We start from the raw sequence: 16694 nt of genomic DNA, 5'->3' as shown, positions 1-16694 counted from the left end.
GGCAAAATAATGTAATACATATTATTCCTTGTAGGTTCTACTCTAGTGATTGAAATTTTATTTTATGATATTTGCCTTTAAATATGCTCTTTCTCATAGTCACTCCTTCTTTGGACTGCCAGCTCACAAAGAAATGACATGGAGACTTCTTATTAAGAGTAAAAAAGTTTGGTCTTTGCTTAGGCTTGTTCCAAACAAGCTCTTAAGACTTAAATTTACCTGTTTATATTAATCTACATTCTGCCTTGTGACTCATTATTCCTCCTCAGTACCATAAATCCAACTTCCTCCATGTCTACTGGCAAATCTCTTGCACCTCAGATTTTTCCTGAGGTTCTTGTGTCTGCCTAGAAATCCTGCCTATCATCCTTTCCTGCCTAGCTATTGGCTGTTCATCTCTTTATTAAACAAACCAGAAAGGGCCTTAAAAAGATGAAGTAAAATAGAGACACATCTTCACACAGTGTACAAAATGATTATTCCAACATTCTCTTTCTTACACACACACACACACACACACACACACACACACACACCTGTTCACCAATACAAACATGAACAGGCACACACATAGACACAAAGAAATATTTGACGTTAAACAGATTTGTATGCCTAAATATTTTGACAAACATATTAATAATGAATAACGGTAAGGAGATTTAACTTTTGAGAAGAGAAACCAAGTTGGAGACTCGTATGTCCTTTGTTGAATTGGGAATATGATTATAACGCAGTATGTCAAAACAAGAGTTATAGAATATTCAAATGCATACAGCATACATTTCAGGATGTCTGGGAGTAGAGTTTTTAAATTATATATATATTTAATGTATATGGTTATTTTGCTATCCTTCTAGTATATGTACTATGTGTACACCTATTAACCTGCAGAGTTCAGAAGAGGTCATCAGAGTTCCTGAAGCTGGAGTTGTGGGTGGTTGTGAGCTGCTGTGTGGGTGCTAGAAACAGAACCCTGGTCCTCTGCAAGACCAGGAGGTACATTTAAGCACTGAGCCTCTCTCTAGCTCTCAGGGTGGATTTCTCACATACACTACTCAATTTATCAGTTTTTAAAGCATTTCCTCTTAGAGTAGCATCATGGTATTTATAACATGTGACTGATTTTATCATTGAACACACGAACTGGCAAAATGATACTTAAGAATGGACTTTTTAGGATTAATGTGGTTATGACTATGGCTGCTTCCTGTTTTCCTCTGGTAATTGAAAAGGTATTATAAATAAGTCACTGGTAAAGACAAGAACCCATGAATTTAAGATCGACCAAGAGGTTGGGGGCTATGGGAGGAGCCACAGGGAGGAAAGGAAGTAGAAGAAAAATTTTGTAATTATATTTCAATTTAAAAAGTAATGATTAAAAAATAAGTCACCAGGAATGCATATCTCCTTGAGGCAACATGTTTAGAATTTGCTTGTATTTATTTTTCTTTAGAAAGTTATTTAAATGTAAGATAAAACAAATTAAATAAATGCCAACCTTGTATTAACAGTGTTTTCTTGTAGAAGACTCCTGTAATCAGAAGTGTCAAGAATCAGCCTCCCAGATAATTTATTATAAACCCAGTCCTTTAAAACTTGTTTACTATCTAAACATAGCCCAATGCCAGACTCTGTTCTATCCAAGACTTTAAGCCTTTAACCCTACACTACAGATCCATCAGAAACATACTCCCTATGAAGCGCCTTATGATCACAACAGTCTGGATCCCTAACGATTGTTTTATTTCCAAACTATAAATATTTTTTTTTCACTCCTTGGTGTGGAAAGTCAGCTACTTCCATATTACATGCCTACTGGTGTAGTAAACTGCCGAATCAGGTAGGAAAACATCTGGCCATGAATAAATCAGCATTTGTCCGGGATTTCAAAGTGTAAAACTAGGCAGACAAGCACATATCCTAAGAAGTCTACTTTCTCCTGCTTCCCTGTAGAGAGTTTGGCGCTAACATGCTTGCCACCACCATCTGTCTAAATACTAGACTGTGTTGTCCTGAATTAACATAGCAACACTGGTGGAGGATGCAATTAGGGTTTTGTTTTTCATTTCTTCAACAGAACCTCAGCAACAATATAAAATATTCCACAAATCCTCAAGCCAATTAAGCTCTTAACAAAGAAAAAACGAGTAATTTAAAAATCAACCAATTCAAAATAACAAATAAAAGTCTTTTTAATATATAGGTGTATGGGTTTCAAGAATTTCACAGCATTCTTTTCTAAAATTTTAAATAAAAATTGCCACTGTGCTACTAATAGTAAAATGTACATTTCTATAATATTCTTTAACATTTTATGACATCATTTGAAGTAAATCATTTGATTTGTCCTCTCAAGAAATCTTAGAACAAGAGTCCTGTGTACCTAAGAAATACAGAATGGATGAAGCTGATGTTGATGGCCTCCTGGCCAATAAAGAAGTTAGTGAATAAAGACTTCTAAACCAGACTGTTTAGAGCCTCCATCTTTACTATAAGTTTTTTCACCTTGAGATCTAAAAGAAAACTCAGGTTGTTTCTTACTAGATTTTACCAACTATGAATTCAAACTGGTTATGAATTCAAATCAATCACATATGCAGTAGTCACTGTAAAGAAAAAAAGATGAGTGATTTTCTTGTCAGTCCCAAGAGAGAACAAAAGAGCAATTTGTTGTTTTTAATATTTTCTTAATATATTTTATCATAATTTTACTTTTTATTGGGAGTTACTCAGTCTTGTAAAGAACTTCACTTAAGAATTTCCCATGCAGTTTATTTCATTTGACTTCTAAATTCCTGTGAAAGTTCTTAGCAACTGACAAGACACAGAGTGCATGAATAGTAAGATAGATCTTTCTCAGTCAAATACAAAAGTCAACTTAAATACAAGATTCTGATCATATTTAAATGCTTTGGTTATTTATATAGTGCAAAGAAAGTGGTTATTAGTAATTTAATAGTTAAAGTAGTAATCATTTGGTATTTGAGAATATATTTAATATTTAATATAAGAGATATAGATCTAATAAAGGTAGACATAAGACACAGACATGTACATTGACACATGTGTGCTTCATGTTTTCTATTTGTAAGCTGGGATAAATATGACTGTTCAACAGTGACAGAAGTATTTATAACCATTCATGTTTCAAAAACATACACAAAGTAATGTAAAAATTATAGAAAGTCTTCATAGATATTATATACATTTATATGTACAAATATTTAGATTATTCATTCATGCATAGATTTCTGATAAAAATTAATAAGCAAAAAGGAGAGGGGGAAGGAAGGAAATTAAGAAGATGGTGAACAGCAGGAAAAAGAGTGTGGTATTAAACTATGAATAAATAACTCATTGCATTACAACTGTTAGTTCATTTGAGTTTGAGTTCCACGGCATCTTGGCGCTGTTTTACCTCAGAATTTTTTCCATTTTCAGTTGCACTCTAGGTGTATATTTCTTTGTTGAATAAAACATAACAATGATGACAAATGAGAGCTGATAGATGCTTAAGGGACTGACATAGTATTCCTCTCACACTGGGTGCATTGGAATGAGGAGACCCACAGTGATCTGGGTCTCTGGTCCATCAATCATGCCTGATGCCGTAAGTCTTGAGCAGCTACAGTCCATGTCACCACTCTAAGCCATGTTCATCTGAGTGCTGCCATCGCTCCTGAGATGGAGATGTCTGTGTACTCAAGGTAGTTGCTCCCCAGGATCTATCATATTGCTGCACAGTCAGTTTTATAAAGAGAATTCTCAAAAAACACATGCTCCCTAGAACATACTGTACCCATTAGCTGTGTTACTTCTCACACAGGAAGGAAGATTATTTGTAACCATTTCTTACTCGGAAATAACATTAAAATGAGCCATAGACTCATGAATTCTTTCTGAAAAATGGTTATAAATATCCCTATGGATTTTCAAGTCTGTATTTTAGTATTTTAACAGCCATTTGCAGATATAAAACCTGAAGGAACTATTACATGGTATTCTCAACATTCTTCTAAAATTTGATAACAAAGTAGAAATACATATTTGTTTTAAGATTTAGCAAGCATCATTGTTATTTTCTTACTTCTCACAGGGCTGAGGGAAGAAAATGCATTTTTTGAGGAATTTTAATGCACTGATTTGTAATAAATTAACTGAATATTTTTGTTGAAAGTGATGCTTTCCAATCTTAGTATGTCAATAGCCTTTTCATTGTTTGTTGTTTTTTTTTGTTTGTTTTTGTTTTTGTTTTTTTTTTGACAGGGTCTTTCTGTGTAGCTCTGACTGTCCTGGAACTCACTTTGTAGACCAGGTTGGCCTTGAACTCAGAAGATTTGCTTACCTCTGCAAAGTGTTCAGTTCAGTTAAAGGGGTCCTTCACCACTGCTCTGTGTATGTTAACACCCTTTTTCTTCTTACTGAAAAATGAATATAAAAATCACCAGTTCTAAAGAATATTTGACAACAAAAATTGCATAGAACATAAGTTATCTGCCTACGAAATATTTTAAAATAGGACAATAAGTGAGAATAGAATTTTTTTGAACATTGTTCCTACTCCAAGCAACATTTCAGTTTGAATTTTAAAAAGGCAATGTTTTTCAGGTAATGGGTGACAATCAGAAAATGGGAAACACGTGATCAGGTGGTGATAGGCATTAATTAGTGTATTCACTGTGCATTTCATTCCACCACAGTGGAATCATTCAAACTGATCACTGAGACAAGACAGCAGGCTCTCCAGCCTTTTATCTGCTTAAGACATTGATTGTGACTCTAGGGTAAGCAGAATGCAAGGATTTTCAAAAGCTTATTTACAAACTACAGGAGACACAGGAATTGACATTTCTGTGTCTGTCTCAAATCTACATTCTAAGAATTCAAGAATTATTAAATGGGTTCTCCTGACAATGAGTATCAGAACTTATTTAGCCATTGTCTCTCCTATATTGCTCTGTTGTTTGTCTTTATCTCCACTTCACCTTCATTTAGGCTGTTGCTTTTAATTGCCAAAACGTTTAATAATTGTTATGCTTGGTCTTACTTTCCTCATTTTCAATCCCATTGTTCTGGACATATTTATTACCTCTGTCCTTGAGAATGACAACCAGACTCAATCCTTAAAACACTACTCCTCCAATATCCAAAGAAAAATGCTCAAATCATTCCATAATCTTCCCTTGACCTGAAAGGGCCTGTAGGGGAGATATCTATGTCCCTGTGGCATATTCAACCTCAGCTCTAAGCACACTCCACATCAGCTTATTTTGATCATGTTCATTGTCCTGTACAATTAGACTGCCCATCAGGAGTAAGCCTTCCTTACATTAGAGGTCAATAGCACTCCCTGCCCCTGTAATAAATAAAACAGTTTCACCAGGATGAGCAAACCATCGTTATGAAAGCATAAGAATGTGAGGATGGGAGGGCACGTTGATCTTATAAATAGGCTCCTATGAAGCTGTCATGTGTTGATGAAGCTCTGTTTATGCTGTAAGAAATGAGAAGGGTAAGGCGTTCTCCTTACTGGATTTGCAATATAGTATGAGGGATGTGATACTTGGACATAGAACAAAAGAGAAACAAGAATTAATGATTGCACAACATGTTTCCAAATTTGGGAGTGAGAGCAGGACAAACTGTTGGAGAAGGCTGCTTGTTCCTCCTGTCTGTCTGGCTAGCTTAGACCCAAAATAACCACACAGAAACTGTATTAATTAAATCACTGCTTAGTCTATTAGCTCTAGTTTCTTATCGGCTAACTCTTACATCTTAACTTAACCCATCTCCATTAATCTGTGTATCATCACAATGTAGTGGCTTACCAGCAAAGTTTCAGCACATCTATCTCTGGCAGCAGTTCCATGACTCCACCCTTTTTTTCTCCCAGCATTCAACCTTGCTTTCCCTCCTAACTAAGTTCTGCCTTGCTATAGTTTCAAAGCACTTTCTTTATTCATTAATGGTAATCACCAAAATTCTCATTGAAAAAAAATCAATAGTTTGAGTAGAGAAGGTGGCAGGAAGATATTCAGGGAAGGTCAGAGTCTACCAGGCCTGTACGAGAGATGGATTAAAGCAAGTAAGATGAGGGAACAGTGGAAATCCCTCCCAGAATAGCTCACAGGCAGCTTGTACTCTGATTAACTCAGGTGTTTTGAGGTCTTTGGATGTGGTCTCTCATGTATTGTGGATGACACAGTCTATGAGAACAGCTCAAACGGTGTGAATTTCTTATGCACAAGGATTTGGGTTTGGTTCCCAGAATGACAAAAGAGATATTAAAACCTTGAAATGTGTTTTTAGTGAAAGGTGATGCTATGTAGGTGTAATGACAGCATCGCATAGTAATTGATCACTTTATATACAAATTCTTTACCAGTCCTAATACAAACTGCAGTGTGAAGGAAGGAGCCTGTGACTGTAACGAGTCTAGCAATGACCCAGAGCTCTTCTGATGGACAGGGTCTGATTTGTAACATATTGAGATTCACTATAAAAGACCCTTAATTTTTGCTAACTACATACTAATAATTTCTCATTCTGCAAATGAACATGACCTACATAATAGTCTTGTTAGAAGAGCTAATTGTTTCGAGAATAATCAAAAATGTTTAAGATTATTTTTTTTTTAAGTCTGGGAAAGAAATCCATACCCAAGTTTTAATGATGTGGATACAAACAGCACAACAGAAGTAGAAAGGGCATAGAAAATAACATGGTCATCTCTGCTTAGGTGTGGGACTTTGTTATTATTATTTTAAAAATTATATTTCCCTTTAAGTCTATGATAAAAACAAAATTTCCTCATCAGAATAATAATCAGAAAATTTGATACAAAACATCTAAGTATTTTTGACATTCTGAGGCTTTCCCATGGCTTTTCTGACTACCCATATAGCTCAGATCAGAAAACCTAAAGCAAAATATTACAAGACCAAGTGTATCACTTCAAAGACCTAAGAAATATACCTGCTACAAAAAAAAAAACTTTGTAAATGCTTAAACTTTTATAAATAAATGGAATTATTTTCATTTTGGATGTAGTCAAGTTAACTGTCCCTTCCTATTAGGGTTATACGGGTTTAAATTCATTTTACCTGGTGGAAAATCATTCTCTATATGTTTAACAGAGGTAAGATAAAAAAATGAAGAATTTTTCAAGTGATATTAGAAAGACTACATGGCTTATCATAACTTTCTAAAATGTAGAGGAGTGACTTATCCCCTAGAATTTCACATTTTGATGCTTTTTATGATAGAAAATTGACCTGTACCATATTTAAGCCCTATCATAATAAATTTTTGCATTTTCAAATAATTCATCTAAATCTAATACATGAGGACAACATTTTTGCAAACTTAGAATGGGTCTGATTTTTCCCAGAGTAACTAACATGTTTTCAGGAAGTTGAGTTTCAGCTAGATGTGGTAGAATTGCTAAATGGCTGAATTTGCAAAAGTGGGCGATAATTAAATCGTTACGCTCAGCTCTTATTAAATATTAATGAATTCTCCATGACTTTGAATCCGAGAGCTATTTTACATGGGAACTTCTGACGGGTTTGTCTGAACAATGAGTCCTTTGCCCTGTGGTGGTCTTCCTCGGCTCCATGATACTCATAGGCACAGTACCAAAGAATTTAACTCTGGTTTGCTGTGTCATACTTGGCTTTTACCTGAAAAAATTCAAAGGAGCTTTCGATATTGATACCATTATATTTTGGCCTAAAGGAGCAAAAGATTTCTCTAAAGAAAAAAACTCAATATAAAAAAAAAAGCACGCCACACAGCCCAGACTCTAGGCATCTGAAGCCACTCACTCGGGTGGCTTTGGATCCGGTTGCACACATGCCAGGACTCGAGTTCAGAAACCCATCTGGTCAGCAGAAGCCGCTTAGTGGAGTCCCCTCCATCCTTCTTCTTGTTTGTTTTTGTAACAAATGTTAGGCACCAGAGAGAGAGACGAACATGGGTAAGATGGCTTTCTCCTTTCCCATCTGGTTCTCTGCCGGAGACCAAAAGTCGGATCAAAATCATCAGTTGGTAATGTTCCGAAGGCTGAGGAGCCCACTCTCCCGTTTTGCCATCACCAACCAACCTTCTGTACACAAAGTTTTCCACCAGTAGCTCATGATGTAGTGATAGGCTATAAGAAATAAAACACACTCCTTCTTCTCAAACCCTGTGATTAACACTATATTTGTGAGACAATAGTTTTATGCTTTATTTTGGAGGACTATAATGTAACAAATACAAGACATAGATTCAAAGTACATGACAATGCTGAAATTAATAATAAGAAACCACAATCTTTGATATCCAAATGAATTCCATTATTCTGATATGGAAAAGGAGATAGATTTGGAGATTAAAATACATTTCTTCTAGAAATAACCAGAAAATAGGTAGACAGGACACGCCCCCCCACCCCAGGCCAGATATTAAAAAAAAAAAAGTAGAAAGATAAATGGGCAGGAAAGACAGATGAATGAAAGGAAAAAAAGGAAGGAATCATGTAAAGGAAGGATGGAGGAAGGAGATGAGAAGAGAAGAGGAGGGGCTGGGTATGTTTCTGTCATATAGTTCTTAGCAATACATCTGTAAAAGTCAAATGGATTTCACACCAATTTACATTATTCTTATACCTCCATTCACATTCAAGGACATCACCAATGTAACTCCATTCACACCCAATTACATCATCATTGAAACTCCATTCACACCCAAGGACATCACCATTGTAACTCTATTCCCACCTAATTACATCAACATCATAACTCCATTCACACCCAAGGTCAGCACTATTGTAACCCCATTCACACCCAAAGAGCACTATTGTAACTGCATTCATACCCAAGGACATCACCATTGTAACTACATTCACACACAAGGACAGCGCCATTGTAGCTCCATTCACACCCAATGACAGCACCATTATAACTCCAATTATAACAACCAACGAAATCATCATTGTAATTCTAGTCACACTAAAGGACATCACCATTGTAAGTCCAAATATAACACCTTTGTCATCTAATAAGCTCATGGCAAGAGAGCACGGCTGGAGAGAGACTAAAAGAAAGAAACCAGGAAAGGGGTGGAGGAATAGAGAAAAATCTAAATTAGCACATGGCATGTAATTATTCACATTCTTTTCGCATGCAGATATCTGCCCTTTCAGACAGAAACTGAGACACCCTGAGGAAATTGCAGCAGAGGAGAAGGCTAGAACTCCCTTTCAGGTCGGATAATAGGGAGACCATGTGGAGGCCTGTGTTATGGTATAGGTTGCTGTTTGCCAGTGAGATTATATCTTCAGTTTCAGGAGGATAGGTGAAACCCCAGGTACAGAATATTGTGAGCCACCCCTACTTCTTATATCTACAGAACAACTATAGAACTGATTTTAACATTAGAGATTAATAAAATAAAGCCAAACACACCCTCATGAGTGAATAATTTCCATAGGAAGTGTTTCTGGGTCTGGAAAGATGGCCCAGTGGTTAAGAACATGCTCTATATTGCAAAGACCTGAATTTAGCTCCCACCACCCAGGTTTCTTTGGGGGCTGAGAACTGTCTCTCACTCCAAGGGCTCATCTGAACCACTTGGGCATGGCACTTAGATCCATAAGCCATACTAAGAAGCACACACATGTGCATAATTAAAAATAAAATAAATAAATAGAAGCATATTTCTGAATTTAGATATCTGCTAATGGCTTAATAAACATCACTATATATTGATAGATTATAAATTCTTTTCTAAATTTTTTTTCATTAATTTTTACCTCCATTTTTTGTAAGGAATTTAGAAAAGTAGAGAGAATTATGTTTTGTGTATGTTGCTTTTATTAAGCAGAGATTTTGATTCATTTCTGTCAAATATTCTATTTTTCCTTCTACTTTCATTTCCAAAGTATTTTCAAGCAAAGTCTAGATCTCATCAGTTATGCTATTGAAAAATTGCACTTTAATACCCAGTACTAATGCCTGTATCACTCTAAATCAAATGGGTTTTGCTACTAATCCTCTCATTACCCACAAGGTAATGTTTAAGATTGTTGCTTTGTTTCAAATAAGTATCCAAATAGTATGATCCCGTTACATTTTGTCGTTGTGTCATGAGCAGTTCAGGCCTTTAAGTCCATTATCCTGTTCCTTCCCTGTGCCAATGACATATTACCTGCTCCTTGAATGTTATGACCGATAGTGGCTGTTTTTCCCATTAGCCACAGTGAATGCAAGATACAGTCACATTTAGAAGTCTGGAATTACATTATTTTGCAGCATTGTTATTATTCTTATTTTAGAGACAAAGAGCTTAGCTGGTTTTCCTGGGATGACACAGTAAACCATGGGAATCTGGCCACTGAATTGAGTTGGGCAAGTCTGTGACTGTCATACCGTATCTCGAACAGTTTGATGAGCACCACCTTCCTGTGATGGATAGGGGTAGATAGAATGAGCTTTAAACTTTCTGTACCACATCTCTCATGTGACTGCCATGTGTTTGTGCAATACACTCAGGGGTAACCATGTGTGTGGCTCTCTTATTATACACAGGTCATCAGAAGCCTCGGTCCCTTGGAACTGGTCCTTAACACTCCCAGCCATCACAGGGTTCATCATGGTAAGATAGTTCTGTGGTTTTGCCTTTATCATTTCGTTAAAAACTGCAATGTCATTTTTGTGCCACTTTAGCAGATACAGACCTTGCACTATTATGTACTATATAAATAATTATTATTTCCCCTTTCCTCTTTAGAGAAGCCGGAGCTTCAAAGTTGAGAAGTGACCTCTCTCAATGGCTTCCCATCTTATCTCCTTGTAACGGGGAAGTGAGCCAAGCAGCTAGATAGGAATGGTCACATCTTGAAAGAGTCCTCTGTAGGATACTCTGTCACAGTGATGGGGAGCTGCCCTGTCTACACAGAAATTGTTAGTCTTTAAAAATATTGGCTTTGAAAGAAGCTTTTATATTTGAAATATGTGTACTACAGGAAATAAACAGAAGCCAATCACAAAATAAAAAAAAAACAAAAAACAAAAAAACCAGAAAACCAAAAACAAGCTTCTTTTAAAAACCTAAAAATGCATACTGGGATTTGAAAAAACCTGATAACTAAATCTTTACTCTGCCAAATTTACTACCTAACTTAGCACATGCGCAATGACCAGATGAGAAGACTCCATGCAGCTAGTGCCTAAGGCAGAGACACCAAGTTTAGGGAAAATCAAAATGTGTTTTATTTGGGCACGACAGGAACCATTAAGAATGTGCATTATTTGTGACTGGAAAATGAATGTAAAGTTAGAGTGTGTGTGAACTATAGTGTTGATGAATACAGAGTAGATTCTTCATGTTTGGAGACCGCATAGCAGTGAGATTGTTTCAGTCACTTTGGCATACACTGGCATGAATAAAGCTTAAGGGCATAATGCCGAAGGCACAAGACAAAGAATGAACGCAGTGCCTTTGCTGGTCTGAACCTCTGCCTTCACAGGCAGTTTTGGAACAGGATAGGGTAGCCTTCTCGAAGGGAACTTGTCCCTTTCTCCCTAGCTGGACCACAACAACAGCACAGGAGAGGTTGTGTCTAGTGCTTCCAAACTCAGCCCTCTCCTGTCCCCAGGGAGCAGTTAGCAGGGGAGTGTAAGATTCTTGTGGATTCCTGCGCATAAACAGAAAAATCTGGAAAGGGGAGTCCACACTGAAAAATAAACAGCTTCATTTCTTCTTCTTTACCTCCCCTTCCCCATTCCCCAGACCGCGGGCAGACCTAGTCAGCATAAGCAGAGTCCTGTCCTTTGGGACCAAGACTGTGGTGGAAGCTGTCCGGGCACCATAGTGCTTAGCAGAGTCTCTGACTGAAGCCTGCTTGTTGTACCCTCCTCTTACTGTGATGACGCCCACTCCCGTCTTCAGACATTGCCTCAATCCCTTCAGGGGCAAAGCACTCTCAGAATTGGTGGAGAACCAGGGTTAGTTCATGTGTAAACTCTCTGCCCTGTTCTCAAATGTGTCCACGAATGCACATACATGGTTTATTAGATTAAAACTCTTTTCCTTTGGATTTAGTATATAATTATGCCTATCTAAGTTTCAAAACATGTAAAATAAAAATTGTTGCCAGTTCCTTGCATTAAGTTTAAATTGTAATTTTTATGTTTTGGAGCTGGAAAATTAACATATTACTAAAAGTACTAATTCCAAGAGTAATTTAATTTTTAATATGCCTTTTATTATTAAAATAGTGTAATATTGTTCTAATTTTCTTTCTGAAACATCAGCAGAGAGCAAGACTAAAAATAGCATCAAAACAAAACTAAAAGCAAACACATACATTTCCTTTTAAAAACTTTATTTTTATTGTTATGATTTGTGTATGGCAGTATTTTGCCCACATGTACACCTGCATACCACATACATGTAGTCTTCTTGGAGGACAGGAGAGGGTGTCAGATGCCTGGGAACTGCATTTGTAGATGGCTATGAGGCACCATGGGTGTTGGGTATTGAACCTCGGTCCTCTGTAAGACCAACCAGTGCTTTTAACAGCTACACTATTGCTCAAACCCCAAATACATCTATTTTCATCTCACTCCCTTCTACTTTCCTTCAAACAATGTGATTTTCAATTATTTATTAGTTTTATAAAATCAGCTATGTGACTATATCTTGACATTTAACTAAAACATTGGAAAATGTGCATAAATTAATAAAACCTATATGTCTTTAATAAATTTAACACTAAAATAGTTAAAATGAGACTATGAATAGAATCTAAGTTTGTTTTTTAATTTTTGAGATTATAAATATAATATTTTACCCTTCCCTCCAAACCTTTCCATATGCTCCTCCCCTCTCCCCTTCAGATTCACAATCTCCTTTTTTTTGCTAATTATTATTGCTTCTATATATTTTTGATATATGATATATAATGTATATTGTAAGTTTGATGAAGAGACCTGGTCAGTCATCCTCATCAGCTTAGACTATGAAACCCAACATGGACAAGTTCAACAGAACCGCTATATAGGGGTTGCCCATTCATGCTCCAGGATTGTCAGGGCACAAATTACAAATTTTTATATCATAAGTGCCTGTGCTGACTTATTGGGCCAAGGTCACCTGAGAGGTCACATCTGGGACAGTGACAATTTCATTGAGAGCAATTAGATTCTTTATCAGAAATGGAATATAATTACAATGGCCAGGACCAATACAGTTGTAGTTGCCAGGATACAGGGAAGTTTGCAAGCTATACCTGGTAGACAAGATGGATGTCTAAGACTAAGTGCCCTGTCAAGTTTCCATGCTTCCTTGACTACTAAGAAATCATACAGAGAAACTCAAAGCAGCCTGCCTGCCTCACTGCATAAATGGGTGTTTTGGTTTCTCAGGAAGTTGAAGGCACATTGTGCCCCAGGAGTCATGGACTCTAACCTAAGAAATCTATGTCATATGTCTGTCAAGGTAGCTTGGCCAGGGCAGCTATGTGGTTCTCTGAAATATGTGATGTATATGTATGCATATTCTTAAAAACAACCTTCTCAGTCTGTAATATGCTACTTGTATGTATGTTTTCAAGGTAGACTATTTGGTACTGAACAACTAATTGTTGTCTTCTCTAGGAACTCCCAACTCTCCCCAATTGCTTCTGGTTATTTGTTTAGAGTTGGGGAGAAAGCATATTTAGAGCCACTTCATTGCTTAAATTTTTTTTGCATGCTTTAAAAACAAGAGAAAAAATATTTCAAAAGCTCAATTCCATGTATTTGAAAAATTGTTTTTAATATTTTGTCTCACAGGCAGAAATCGTTACTGCATAGACAAAAACTATGCTGGCACTCTTATTATTTGGGATAGAATGTTTGGTAAGTAAAATGTACAACTACCAAAAGAGTTAAATTAACTGCTTTGGGATTCGTAGAAAATCAATAATCATATTGTAATGTTTATCTTCCAGGGACATTTGAAGCTGAGAATGAACAGGTTATATATGGTCTAACGCATCCCATTGATACATTTGAACCATTCAAAGTTCAGGTAATTCATCCAACATTGTCCTTCCTGAATGCATATAATTTCACAAATTTTGTGTTAAAAGGAAAACAGTTATTGTAGGTGGAAGCACATTACATTGCCGTGAAAAAATGTTTTTTTATTTTTTTTTAATTTTTTTTTTATTTTCGAGACAGGGTTTCTCCGTAGCTTTTTGTTTCCTGTCCTGGAACTAGCTATTGTAGACCAGGCTGGCCTCGAACTCACAGAGATCTGCCTGCCTCTGCCTCCCGAGTGCTGGGATTAAAGGTGTGCGCCACCACCGCCCGGACGAAAAAATGTTTTACATATAAAAGAATTTGAAATAGTTTTAGCAGTTAAGTGATATGAGTCAGATGGGCAAAATCCATTAAACCTCATTATAAGAGTTTTCAAATGTGTCTTCTACCTCAAATGCAAAAAGAGTGGCTTTTAAAAAACATGTTTTTTTTCTTTCTCAGAATAGACCTTAAATATATTCATGTATTCAGGAACAGTGGTGCAACATGTAATTAAGGCTGATCCCACAGTAAGAAAAATATTTGCTTCAAGTTTTCAGCCTCTGCTTAGAAATTCAGCATGAGGCCTTTGCCTTCTAGTCTTAGAGCTGGGTGTCAAGGGGTATTATCCATCAGTGAGGTCCACATGTTACCTCTCCTGCTAGGACTTGGTGGAGCCAAACAATTTTCCATCAGACATGTGGTATTGCTTGTTCACTGGCCTTAGTGGTTGGAACTAGAGAAATGAAGAATGTCTGCTGAGTTCCAATGTATCAATTTCAGATGACCACAAAGGCTCCCGGGGTTAAGGAATCACAAGTGAGGAAAAGATAAGAATGCTCTAAAAGCTGTGGCTGACATTCAGTGATGGGTCTAGACATAAGGCTGCTTGCCATGTCCTGGAAGTAACAAAATCAAAGACTCCTCTTGGACTTGTTTTGCAAACCTACTCAAGTTTTCAGAGAACATTGAGACAAAAGAATTATCTACGGCTGTTAAATAATTCCAGATTCAATTGTCAGCTACAAACTTGCCCTAGGAATCCAAGACTCAGGTTTACTTAGCTCATTTCAACCTACATGCTTGACTGTGGCTTCATACACCAGTTAGGTCCAAATGTCATCCTTTCTGTAGTGAAAGTGATTACTCTATATCCACAGCTGGAAAGAACATTGCTGATGTGTGTATACATATGTAAACATACATATGTACGGGCACATTTTCCACCACATGGCACTTCCACTTCCATCTCTACCCTAGGCTGTACTCACAACAGGATGTGTCTCTCAGGAGACACATAATAAATATGTTCAAATCTTTACAGCCGATTTAAAAAATACACATGAAAGACCCATTCCCTTAACTTCATGTAGATTTTTCTCCTTAACATGAATAAAGAAAAAGACATGGAAAAATCCACCTCCATCTCTAGGATGGAGCTTTACAAGCCTGATGCCAATGCGATTCATGAGACCATCTTTATAAAGTGCAGATGCTGTTCAGCAGCACTGTGGAGGATGTAGGAGAGATTATAGGGGATGTCAATATCACCATTGGATACTTAACACCTTTGGAAGCAAGGCTTTGGGAACATACACTTTTTGAGGATGAGAGGGTCATACATGAGAAAAGACTAGTGAATGATTATTGTAAGCACTACACACACAGTAGATGAATGGATGGGAATTGCTATGTGCCAAAGTGGACAATGACAGGTATTTTTGAGTCACAGCACATTTAAGTCAAGAATTTGGCCTCCAGGTAACTACATTCAAAAACATTTTCTTCAGCACGATAGTTGTCAGGTGTGGCTCTAAGGTTTATTATCCTACGTGCTCATTTTAGTCAGAAAGATTAAGTCAGCAACTTACAATAATTAAGAGTTTGATAATTAAGAGATGCAAATTTATTATTTTCAGTGATTTCCCTTTCAATACAGCTAAATTGATTTCCTAGGTTTTATTACCCACAAAGGAACTTAGAATTTTCCCCACTAAACACAGGGATACACTTGCTTTATTAGGTGTAGACCACTCTGTTCTCTTTTGAAACACCCGAAGTTCCTAGTGATTGGAAACCAAGTAAATTGGAGAAATGTCATTAAACTATTATGATATATCGCTCATACTTAGTATCCAGACTTGCAGAAATAAAATTGAAGTAATTTGCAAAATAACCAAATGCTTTAGCATTTTAATGTGTGTTGGAAGTTCTAAACACACTAATTTTCTGTATTACTAGTATTGAAAATCCCCAGGCTAACCCCCCATCTAACATTTACCTTGTCTTTGGAAACGTCTCCATTAAGCCCTATAATAACTCAGGCTGATTCTTGGAATATTTCAAGTAATTATAAAATTCATTTTTCTAAACTTAGCAATTTAAATTCATCCAGAGACTTATTGCTAAAATACCAGCACGATCACAAATTCTGAGAGCAAAAGCTTTTCTTTCTATTAATGCATTTCTATACTTGGAAAAAAAAACCCTCACATTTAGAGTCTGGAGCTGATGCTCAAATCCTATGAATATATTTAGTCCTATGGTGCATTATGGGCACTTGTGTGAAATTTCCTTATAGTTAAAATTTATTGAGCACTTATATGTGAGTATGCTATTTAACTTCTGTGAATATCAAATGGA

General features: G+C 36.5%; 1 protein-coding gene across 2 annotated transcripts in view; it reads left to right on the top strand.

The window, feature by feature from the left end:
- The window catches only part of Agmo (alkylglycerol monooxygenase), a 256686-nt gene that overhangs the window by 105191 nt on the left and 134801 nt on the right, over positions 1-16694 (top strand). For both annotated transcript variants that reach the window (XM_057782897.1, XM_057782898.1), the window contains exons 6-8: positions 10572-10638; positions 13821-13886; positions 13979-14058. In XM_057782897.1, the coding sequence (XP_057638880.1) occupies positions 10572-10638; positions 13821-13886; positions 13979-14058 (213 nt within the window). The remainder of the gene's footprint in view (positions 1-10571; positions 10639-13820; positions 13887-13978; positions 14059-16694) is intronic.

This window comes from Chionomys nivalis, chromosome 10 (genome assembly GCF_950005125.1).
Source record: "Chionomys nivalis chromosome 10, mChiNiv1.1, whole genome shotgun sequence".
NCBI classification, from domain to species: domain Eukaryota; kingdom Metazoa; phylum Chordata; class Mammalia; order Rodentia; family Cricetidae; genus Chionomys; species Chionomys nivalis.
This window is presented reverse-complemented; position numbering and strand designations above follow the sequence as displayed.